The 12,108-nt window shown below is 43.3% G+C and overlaps 1 protein-coding gene and 1 long non-coding RNA gene across 2 annotated transcripts; both read left to right on the top strand.

Moving 5' to 3' along the window:
• The first annotated feature begins 251 nt into the window (after window positions 1-251).
• On the top strand, window positions 252-3,736 carry LOC139055633 (uncharacterized). The gene is made up of 3 exons (XR_011511897.1): window positions 252-801; window positions 1,436-1,498; window positions 3,522-3,736. It is a non-coding gene; the product is annotated as an uncharacterized lncRNA (long non-coding RNA).
• Window positions 3,737-5,494: 1,758 nt separating this feature from the next.
• On the top strand, window positions 5,495-6,235 carry LOC139055808 (RNA/RNP complex-1-interacting phosphatase-like). Its single transcript, XM_070533357.1, has 2 exons — window positions 5,495-5,693; window positions 5,738-6,235. The coding sequence occupies exons 1-2, from the start codon at window positions 5,560-5,562 to the stop codon at window positions 6,126-6,128; spliced, it is 525 nt and encodes a 174-aa protein (XP_070389458.1). The 5' UTR covers window positions 5,495-5,559; the 3' UTR covers window positions 6,129-6,235.
• Window positions 6,236-12,108: the final 5,873 nt, after the last annotated feature.

The raw sequence follows: 12,108 nt of genomic DNA, 5'->3' as shown, positions 1-12,108 counted from the left end.
ACGGCTATAGACGTCTTGGTCTATGATAAGACTGAAAATAGAATTTCTTCTAAACATAACCTCAGCACTTGGAATATGCTAGCATATATTCTATCTGCGGCAAAACCCACTACGGGTGTCACTAGAGTCTGTTTTGGTAAACGCATTTAGAATGTCTAACTCAAGAACTTTTCTAGATCTTTTTGTCTAAAAGTGCATAAAATGCCAAACGACGTGTTGGCCGTCGACGTTAGCCAATAAAAGACGCCTCAGACAAATCGAACTCGTTCGAAGCAACATAAGTTAATTGGCTTTAATATTAAATAATTTCACACCAGAACTTCAACAATCAAGGGCGTGTTATTGTTTTCCATACAGGGCGCGCACACGACGCCTGGAAACCATTCTATGCTCGCGCAGCAGCAGGAGCGAAATGCCGGTGTTGCACAGCGGTGTCACAGAGCCACCACGCTGCGACCACTTCGGCGGCACAATCCAAATTTGTCAGACATCTCATTCTGTGCTGGATACACTGGGAGGCAGGAAGTTTGAAAAAACGGCCACTCCCGCCCGCAATGTCTCGGTCGTGGGTTCGTTATGCCAATTGTTCAAGCCGTTCTGTACATTTATACTGGATATTAACTAGAGTCATTTAGCTGTGATAATGCTGTTTGCCGTGTGTTTTGCATCAGTGCTTCGTGACATCGGCTGTATTGCGTGTTTTCGCCGACGGCTTACTACCACAATGGCGGGATCTGCGTTCGCCGCCTTCGTGTCTCGGTGCGTCTTTGTACGTCGCACGTTCGAATAACACTTTTTCCGGTAAGTGAAATACATTGCGCTTCGTTTTTCGTCAACAATGTGAATATATTTAGGTGTTACCCGCGGCAATTCTTGATATATGGGCTCTTCTGCCCTGCGAGTTTTCGTCATTACTTTTATACGAGGGTTCTGCTTGTGTTCAGCCGTTCAGCACTACCGCGCCCCACGACTTCCGCAACAACAGTCAGAACTTTTCCCTGCTTGTTAGCCTGTGGTTAACGTAGCACGAGCCAACCGAAAGGAGTGCATTCGAAGATGACGCGCTGGCTGTAATGCTGAACCAGACTGAACTCGCCTTATTTTGTGTCCTTTTGTACTTACGTGTGCGCGCGTGTGTCAGTGACTATGCAGTTTGTAGCTATCCCACTTTATAGCAAAACAAAAAATATAACTGCAATGTTTACTTCATCTATACAATTCCAAATTAAATCGTCTGCTGATGTACAAATTTCACTTGTTTTGTTCTAAATAAGCAGCAAAACCTTTAACCTAGTAGGTGCTTCATCTGGGAGTGAAATCACGACAGCTTGGCATTTATTAATGAATGACTGTGACTGGGTCACCTTATGTGTAATTGCAAATCTGCCTTTCAACTGACTTGATGCTATCTTATTTTGTCCCTTTCACTCTATAGACGGCTGGACATCCTTCTTGTACCTTGGCGCTAGCTGGATGACGGGACCTCATCATGATCAGTGTAAGCCAATGTACTGTACCCGCTCTGGTCCTTCCAGTGCTTTTTATGTGGGTTAAGGCCAGGGGGCGCTTCGTGGTAAAATAGCTATTTGGTGTCTCACCAACGGCCATCTTTTAGCTCTGGTCCATTATAAGCTGCCACTATTATAACCAATTTCTCAGTGCCAGTGTACATACACAGTTCTACTAATAATTAGTTTCCCCCTAAGCCTTACAAAATTTACCTGTAGGTAGCCATTGCTATGTAAGAACTCACAAATTAACTCTGCTGTGTCATAGAAGTATTCCATACATGATTAAAAATTTTCTACAACAGTGTACATTACACCTTGCTTCCCTAATGCACAAATGTATTCAAGCCAGTATTTGATTAGTTTGGTATTCTAAATGTTTTCTGTGTGATTTAGTTTCTTTACAGGAACTTACTGTACAGCATCAGCAAGCAGTCTTATTTAAGATTTATGTGTGCTGTAAAAGGTGTGCTTTGCCGCTAGAATTGATAAAACATGGGCCAAGGCTTCCATACAAGGACAAACTTCAATTTTGTTCTACCACCATGAGCACTTGGCTGGTGCTTGCAAAATGAATCGCATCAAGTAGCTTGTGCCAGACTGTTTTTGAACCTTATTGTGAGGAGATCACAAAGTGATCTGTGGATGCGCCTGCGTCTGAGATATAGATTGCGCTGCAACATATGTGCGTGTAGAACAGGCATGATGCTGAGGGTTCCAGCAGTTTGCAGAGGTGCTTTTAAAATTTTGTCATGACTGCAATTTTACCTGTGCTGTTTTTTATCACCTATTTCAATAATATCATTGGATGTGTTATCAGAATTTATCAATCTATTTGCCCTGGCCCATTAGCCTGCCACATTTGCCTCTTCACTAGGTGGGCAATTATTCTGCATGGACCATTACTTGAATACACCTTTTTGTGTGCAGTAGCTTCTCAGTTGCAAGTCAGCATAGATACTCAGAATTACCTGAGAGTATAGATACACTGATAATTTGCCACCACTTCGCACTTTCTCACACAAACAGCATGTTAACACTTCCAAGTCAGCGGGCAATGTTATCGTTTGATCACATCATGAGATACTTTCAACTTTGTATGAAGCATCATCCAAGGTGTTACATCATTTGTGTGAGGTATTGCCCGAAGCCAATTATGGTCACTTGAAAATATATCAACAAAAGTGATTGATCCAGCTAGGAGTGTTACTTTGGAACACTACTTTATCACCAGTCCTCCTTTGCATGCTACCTGCTTACTCTGTACTGTGTCATGTTTAAGTTTGAAAGAAAGGCAACAGCTAGGCAGCGCAAAATGCCAAACTTGCTTTTAGTTCAACAATATAAAACACTATTTAACTTTTTAATTAAGTTAGTGCGTCATTTACCTGCAGAGTGAATTACTGTTTTAAACTGATTATATTTTGCAGGAAGCTTCTCAGACTTGTTTGACAGGTTGATAAGTGGCTTTTTAGCCACAAAACACCATACAATAATTTAAAGGCTGACCTTGACTCTGCTATGCAACTTAATGACTATATGCCAGGAACAAGGCCTCTGTGTTGGGGTGCTGGCTAACACTCCCAGTGTTCTACTAGGACACATAAATACCCAAGAAAGTGGATGGGAAAACGACGCCGCTGTAGCTCAATTGGTAGAGCATAGCACGCGAAATGCGAAGGTTGTGGGTTCAGTTCCCACCTGCGGCAAGGTGTTTTTTCATCCACTTTAATTTCCATTAATTTATCGTTTATTTAATTTATTAAGGACAAGTAATTTCCCCTATGTTGTTCTTGGTGTCAGTGTTTGTTGGCTTCTCATGATAGGAAATATACTAGTCATTTTAAACATCATCGCATACATACCTTAAGATAACCGTAATTTAAGAGAAAGGAATGCTTAAATTTATTTTTAATGTGAGCCAAACTTCTTACGTAGCACATATTGCTAATTGAAGTTCCAATTTCAACATTCCCATTTCCTCCCTTGCCCTTTTTTTCCTGTTCTGTGCAGGTATTGCTTTCCTATGTCTACAAGAACCGTCACGGGTGGCCTGTGACAGCAAGCTTTTGTGGGCAGCAAGTGCTCTCCTACGAAGGCTGGCCTACTCTGGCAGCGGCGGCAATCATCTTCAAGATTTATCCATGATCACCTTTGCTGCTATTTGTCACTCTTCTTAATTACACTTTCTGCATCTTTTCTAATCTATTAGGTAATAAAGTATGAGTATGTGACATGGTGTAAAGTTGATGCCTTGCTGCATTTTAGCTTGCAATCACCTTTTATGCATGAAAAGCTCATCATACAATTTATGAAAAAAAATAACAGCATATTATGATTTATCTTTCAGTATCTTGTAACATGCCAACATACAAGGAATTCACTAATGGATGGTATGCCGAAGAACTGGCCATTATTTCTGCGTGATGCTGTGCAAGCATTTGGCGTTACCTTACAAGAGGCACCCGGAAAGTAAGTTACAATTTACTTTTAAATGAAGCATGGACATCAGAAAAAATATATTTATATTGCTAGTTAGAGTGGTTCGCAGGGTGTTTTTCCAGATGTGTACTATCCTTTATTTCTTAACTCATTGCAGCACAGTGTTCTGTTTCGTATACTGGTGTAAGGCTATTGTGCCCCCTGTAGCTGAAACCAGGATATAATTTTTGCCTGAACTGCAGCATCACTGACAAAATTTTTCTTTGCTAGAAACTATTTCAATTTGGTGGAGACCCAGCAGGGCGAAGTTTTGTCAATAATGGTGTGTTTTACGCAGAGATGTTCTTGTTTAGGTCAATGAGTGAACATTGGAAGTATATCAGCATACAATACAGATCTTGTTTGATTTGCAAAATAATTCTGACAGGTGGCATTCAATTGATTGGTCTAATTAAAAAGCACAAATTGACCAATGAGGCTGTACTACACTATTCCCATGTTTCACATCTGGAAAAACTACCTCTGCATCACTCTATCCGACAATATAAACTTTTTTTTTTCTGATGTCCATGCCTCGTTTAAAATAAATTGTAACTGTGGGGAAACGTCGTGTTACTGTAAGAGCTGCCGCAAAAATTTGAGGGAATGTCTAATAAAAGTCTTCAGTTGTTCTTGTCAAGCTGTCCATTAGCCAACTTTTAGCGTAACGTTAGCAGGGCTAACTGAAGTACTTCTAGACGTCCATGGCTACAAAATGTCTTGATCAAGACAGCTACTAGGCTTTTGAATTAGCCGTTGAAGACATCTTTTAGACATCAAATAGCTGCTTGCGTGTTTCGTGGGTAGGGTGTCCAAGTCTCGTCCCAATGTCCATGCACGGTTTTGGATACACATAGGACATCCACTAGTCATCCAGTTTTCAATATTCTACCACAGATGTCCCAAGGATATCGTATGTGGACCTTCTTGGGATATCCTACCACGGATATCCCAAGGTTATTCCACATGGTCCTTTTTCGGCATGCACATGAATATTTGTCCTTCAAGACTTGGCTTTGCCATTGCGTTTCCTCGTAACAGAATTAGCAAGTTCTCTCGCATCTTCCAATTACAATCCGAACCTATCGTGTCTGCAGCTCGTGTGCAGCTTTGTGTCTTTGTCTCGTGCTCGTTATCTTTAAAAAATCTGTAAAACTAAAAAGTGAAAGTGTACTAGACTAGCTGTCTTTGGCGTACTGGCGCAATGACCCGCTTGGTCGGCCAGTGAGCTCTGCCCATTTGGGCGTGGCACTCGCCCATATATTGGCTGGACTCGAACCATTCTGACTTATCACGGAGGGTAATGGCGGATTTGGAATAAAAACAGATCGGAATAGTTTTACGTTATACCTGTTTTTATTCCAGAACGGTCATTAGCCCTCCGAATACGAAGCCATGCGCCATCTTCTGTTTCTGCTTTCCCGCTCGTTCCACCATGCGCCTTGAGGCACGCCGTTGTCTTGTACACACGGTGGGCTCATTAATTTTCAGCTGCGATGAAGGAAGGCTGTAAGGCCGTGTGAAGATAAATACCTACCAGAAATAGCTTGTGTGTGCCGGGCAAATACATATGGCCCCGTCCAGGAACGCCATCCCCAACAGGTGGCTTGACTACGCAGACCATGGCAGCAACGTTCCTGGGACGCGATTCATAACGTTCAAGGTGCCGCTTCGCGAAGCAGTATGCTCGAGCCTTCCAATTAAGTAACAGGCGGTTCACGCCGGAACGCTTGCTTCAGCAGATAAAGCTTTCTTTCTCTATGGATACAGGGCCTAGGCATCGATCTGACGAACACGGACCGCTACTATGATCACAACTGCGTGGTCTCCCGTGGCGTCGCCCACATCAAGATCAGGTGCCCCCGTGCTTGTGTACCCAACGAGCGAGTCGTGAAGTCGTTCTTCGCAGCCGTCGGCGAATTCGTGGCGAAGCCAGACAACGATGACAAGCTCGTAGGGGTTCATTGCACGCACGGCGTCAACAGGACCGGATACGTGGTGTGCAGGTACATGGTAGACAAGCTTGGCATAGCACCCGCAACGGCCATTGAAGGTTTCCAGAAGGCCCGGGGACACAATTTCGACAGGCAAGAGTACGTCAGCAACCTACGAGCGAGAAGTCTGCAATCGCCGAAGTAGCGCGCGAACAACCAGTTGTGCCAACGGATCGCAGTGTCAGCGATGTTTTTCAGAAACTGGCTGTTTAAATTGCTTCCTGTTGCTAAACGCTTTGGAGATGAAAAAAAAGGGATGTTTCCTCTAGCATGTCCATAAATTCGCCCAGCTGCATTAAACCTCGCCTTTGTTGTGTTAATTGTGATGCGTTCCTGAAATGTTGCAGAGCTCTTGTTTGACTCTCTTGTGGTAATTCTTATACTGGTGGTTCAAAGAGATGACTCCTACGAGAATTCCTTTACTGTTAAGCAAGCCGAGTGTGGCTTGTTGATTTGGATCTTTTAGCCAAATACTGGGAATTTTAGTGAAGGTTAAACAACTTTTGCAATTTCTGCAATGATAGCAATGCTCTGCCCACTGCTCATTTCTTATTTCCATGGTGTACTTACAGCAGTCTCTATAGACTATATAGACCAAGCAGTCTGTTGTGCGAGATTGTTAGCTACCTGCTGCATGCACTGAATATTTGGCTTGCACGTACACACACCACACACATATATGTATATACCGTATATAGATATAGCAACATTGTCTGCAGATAAGGGATGCTGTGTTCAAAATATGTTCCATTGTCCCCTTTAATGACTGCAGTTGGCTAAAATAAACCTGGAGTCCTCCATTTAGGTGTCCTTTGCAGCCCACTGTGAAGCTTTAGAATGTTGAACCTGAACAGCTAGTCTTTTTCTACGTAGTAGTTGACTGCCATAAATATCAGTTGCAAAATATTTGGGTCAAGGGGAGAGAGAAAACTCGCCTGGGGAACTGGGGAGTACAAGTGGCATACAAGCAACATGAAAGTAAAGTGCATCTAATTAATAGTTAGCATCACGTGTACAGAGAAGGTATTCAGCACTATCTATACTGGCAATGCCTTGTCTAAATGCCAATCCCTCATTTTCTAAACCACAGATTTGAAGAAAAGCTCGCAAGGCTTTGCCAGCAATGTGAAGAACTGCAGGCCCAGCAACGCAGAGGTGCAAGCCATTGTTGAAAATCTTGAACAGCTGACCCATACAATGAAGCAGCACTTGTAAGCACTAAGAACTTGCTTGCATTTAGGCATTGGCTAGAACATCAATAAAAGTTTCACTTCTTGTCATTCATCCATGCTGCAAAGGTTGGATGGGGCCAACAAAGACAGCATACGACAGTATCAGGTGATGAATGGAAACTTGGAAAGTGGAAAAGACTAGAAAAGAGGTACAAGTAAAAAGATGACCTAGCTGAAGGTAAGACGTACGTCTTGCAATTGAAAGTGATCCAGTCCTGATTATGCATCCTTCAAAGCTGCCTTTGTATGGACAAGTCGCATGTGCAATGTGAAATTGTACCATTCAACATTCTCAGTGACTTGTGCATTGTTGACTCTTTCAGGAACATCCAGTCGGCAGCGAAGAATTACTTGACATGTAGCCCACATTTCTCCAAGGTACACACATCTCATGTTTGACTGTCAACTTTGTTGGCTCCTTGGCATTTGATGTTTTCATTTGACACAAGTACATCTGGCCTAGCTTTCAGTTGCTCTTTGAAACGCAGGCCACACATTCAAAAGGGCATTAAAAGCAGACATTAAATGAAGCTGAAGTGGTAGATTAATGGCTAACATGTCTGGAAGAGTCTCTTTTACTGAGGACAGAACTTTTATAAGCACGAAGCTGACACAAACGTTGGATGGTATTTGCACCAGCACTGTAGAAACATGCATCCAGCGTCCTTTCTTTTCATGCTGTTTCTAATTGATACATAGCCATCAACTTGCCCCCCTTAGGAATATAGTTATTGTGTATGCTCCCCAATTCGAGCACATGGATGGATGGATGGATGAAAAACTTTATGAGGGTCCTTTAGGGCGCGCCCTAGCGCGCAGCGGGCCGCTCCCACATCGGGACAGAGAGGCCGAGCCTCTCCGCTGCGTCGCGGGCCCGTTGGACAGCCCGTAACTGTTCTTCGAGGTTGGGGCTGTGTAGGACAGCATCCCAGCGTGAAGAAGTGTTACTTTCATCGCCGCGTAACGCGGGGCATCGCCAGAGCATGTGAGGTAAGTTCGCTAAGTCATTGCATAGTGCACATGCATTTGTCGTCTGAATTTCGGGGTACACCTTATGAAGAAGTAGGGGGTTTGGGTATGCCCCCGTCTGTAGAAGCCTTAGTGTCAAAGCCTGAGGTCTATTGAGTTTGCAATGTAAGAGGGGGTAGATCCTCCGAGCCAAGTAAAAGTGCTTGGTAATTTCGGTGTACGAGGAAGGAGAGTCCCGATTGTCATTGGCCCCGGCGTCACGCTGCCCGGTAGCTACGCAGTTGATGATCCCTCGCGCAGCTCCGTGTGCCGACTCGTTGAGGTTGGGCGGGGCACCCTCGATCTGTCCCATGTGAGCTGGAAACCAGATCAATGTGTGTGGCTTGATCTCATTGCTTCCTAATATCCCTAGGGCCAGCTCGGATATGGTTCCTTTGGCAAATGCCCTAACAGCTGATATGGAGTCACTGTAGATTGATGTCCTCTTGTTGTCCAATAAGGCCATCGCTATTGCAGCCTGCTCTGCGATTTCAGAGGACGTCGTCCGAATCGAGATTGCGTTCGTTATTTGGCTTTCATATGCAGCAACTACATTATATGTTAAGTAATATAAATTAAGTAACTGCATACAGAAACTCTACTCATAACAGAAGACAGTGCATTTGAATGAGAGAGAATTGGGTGAATTGCTGTCTTGAACAATTCCTTTTTAGAGCACAGCTTTTAGGCAGCCGTTCCTGTCATGAGCGTAGGCGTGACAGAGTGAACGAGGACAGGGAAAAATGAGAGCAAATGCAGCATGTAGCTGGGGATGAGAAATGTGGGGAGAGGAGGTGCAAGGAGGAAAGCGAAGAGGAAAGTGCAGCGGAAACATGAGGCGGAAAGCAGAGGAAGGTATGCCAAAAGCGCGAGAAGAATAGCATAGTGCGGCAATGGTGGCTATACGAGAAGGCGGCAGAGTAGCACGCGTCGTCTGGGAGCTTTGTCAGTGGCGGCTTCTGTGAATTGCGCCCACATGTCGCCCACGCGCTGGCTCTCGCGATCTCCAGGTTAGCGAGGCAGTGGCAGCACACTTTGCCGCTATTTGCAACGTGCTGCACGAGACCGGGTGTCCACACCAGCCAACAAAATAAAAACACATATAGAGCTGCACTCAAATTTCGCATTAGGGAATGCCATAATTGGCTGTGAACTTTTTTTTGTGTGCGTGTGTGGCTAATTTACCCAGTCAGACTTTGCTTTAACAAAGCCGGCGGGGCCCGATAACTACTTTGTTAAAACAAAAACGTTGTTGCATTGGAAAACTCGTAACACCATTGTGAATAGCACATTTATTAGAAGGAAAAAAAGCGGGGTGGGGGGGGGGGATACAATTTTTGCCGGTGCATGCACTTATAGTGGACAGTGAATATGTCGAGTGAGTCTTGTGTTTCTTCATGGGTTTGTCAAACTATGTTAAAGGGTCAGTGGGCGTCTGTCATTTGAATTGAAACCCAGGGACACCTATATTTTACCCGTATTTCTCCCCGAAACTTCACTAAATTGGACGAGACATTGAGTCCACCATGTTGTTACAAGGTTTTCAACACATTGGGTTCCATGAATTCATGTCAGAGGATTGAAATTGTTTTGTTTAATTGGAAATTTAATAAAATTGGGCAACACTGAAGAGAAAAATGACTTGAGCTGTGTTATTACCCTACTACAGTGCCAAGGAAGCCATCCTTACCGTGAGAAAAGACTTGGTAAGCCAAAAAGATGCCACAGTGAAAGACGGGTGGTGATGGCGTATTGAAGCTGCCATGCCAGCCTGCAGTGAGATCGCAAATTTTGAACAGGTTTAATAAAGCCTAGTCAATTTTTTTTTATCAGCTAAGATAGACTGCATTTAGCAAGTTTCAAGAAATCGAAGTAAGCCACGACGACTCTGAAACAAGAAAAAAAAAAGAAAAAAAGGAGGGGGGACGTTCCATTGATATACTGGCTCTGGGGTTTCAGTGCAAAAATTCTAAAAATTTTACTTTGGCCTTCATTTTCTTCTCCAATAACCTTGTTACTGCAAAATAAACAATATACGTCTAAACTGATTTAGTGTTCCTCTTTAGTGCCTCTTGAAATAGAGGGTTTGACTGCATTAGTTACAAAAAAAAAAAAAACTCTTCAGCGAATTTCTGGGCTAGCCAGCCTTAACGTTTCCCTTTAGTTTCCCTGCAGAACTACATGAGTAAAAAAAGAATTAAATTATGGGGTTTTACATGCCAAAACCACTTTCTGATTATGAGGCACGCCGTAGTGGAGGACTCCGGAAATTTTGACCACCTGGGTTCTTTGACGTGCACCTAAATCTAAGCACACGGGTGTTTTCGCATTTCGCCCCCACTGAAATGCGGCCGCCATGGCCGGGATTCGATCCCACGACCTCGTGCTCAGCAGCCCAACACTAGAGCACCTGAGCCACCACGGCGGGTTACATGAGTAAAGAAATAATGTAAATAACATACCTAAATAGGAGGAAAACCGTGCTGAGGCCTTGTAATGATTGCAGTAAATGGTTTGAATGACATTCAGACATACTTGCGACAGACATCAAGCTGGGCTTCTATAATGCAGCAATGCCTTTTCGATGCTAATGCCTTTTTGCGCTTCTTGTAATGGTGAGTGGTTGCGGTCGACGCGGAAGGCGGAGCGTCATTCTTATCACGCACAAATGCCAAAAGTGCAAAATGGCATTAGCATCGAAAGGCATCGCTACATTATAGCAGCCCTGAATGCAGGCTGTATGCTATATGGAGGACAACCTGCATGTATCAGCATGAAGCCAAGGAAGAGCGGAAAAGAAGGCAGCAAGTTACAGTAGCTCTAGCTGCAGTATCATTCAGGTACCTACTTTTCTTGTTGCCCTTGAATTCTCATTGCATTACTGTTGATAAGAACTGGTGCTAATTTATTATGCACACACAGCAAGAGCGGTGTCCCCTCAACAGTTATGCAAGACCAATTAGCCCAACACTTGGTTCTAAAGTATATTTCTCATTGCATTGCTTAGATTTTTTCTGCAGCAACTACACAGACTCATGCTATTGATAAAGGAAGTTGAAAACATGCTGCCCACACTTGACCTGCTGGTGGTTAGTCCTAAGTATTTCATTTCGTTACTGTTTCACAGATTTCAGATTTAAATAATTCACCATCGCCCAACAACCCATCTACACTAGCATTTTGATTAGCTTATTTGGTAGAGTGACACTCTTGGAAAGGTGGTGGCACATGGTTTTTGCTCTATTGTAATGTGCACTATATATCCTTTTCCAGAATAACTCACTAAAATATGGCATGCATATTAGAATAGGGTCCAAAACCAAAATTACAATAGGTGGGGTACAAATCTCCCGACGAATGATGCCCAGTCCACTATTACTTTAACTTTCCTTTTTTTTAGAAACAAGAGCACATCTGTTTCTCTCTCTGGCTGCGAAAATCAGATGCACATTAATTATAATCTAGGGTAGATTAGAATCAAGGAAACACAGCAATTTCTTAAGTTGCACTTTCGTTATGAGGTATTCATGCGGCCATTTGTCGCTTTGCTTTACCTTCAGACAAATGCCACTTTTAAGTTTCATGAAATTTGATCTGCATTGAAGGGATGGGCCTTCTTTCACATCTACATGCACTACCATTATCCTCTGAAAACCATGGGTGCTTACTGATGCCAGACATTCATTTCATTTCATTTCATTTATTCAACCTTAAGGGCCCGAAGGCATTACATAAGGGGGGGCGTGCATCAAGTAAAACAGCTTCATAAGAAAGTTACATAATAAAGTGCACATTAGTTGTAATAGGTACATAAAAAGAAAATTTCAAAAAAGAAGAAGGCGGAACATATATACAATAACAACAAGGCGATAAATAAATAGATGT

Source organism: Dermacentor albipictus, chromosome 2, assembly GCF_038994185.2.
Source record: "Dermacentor albipictus isolate Rhodes 1998 colony chromosome 2, USDA_Dalb.pri_finalv2, whole genome shotgun sequence".
Lineage (NCBI taxonomy): Eukaryota > Metazoa > Arthropoda > Arachnida > Ixodida > Ixodidae > Dermacentor > Dermacentor albipictus.
This window is presented reverse-complemented; position numbering and strand designations above follow the sequence as displayed.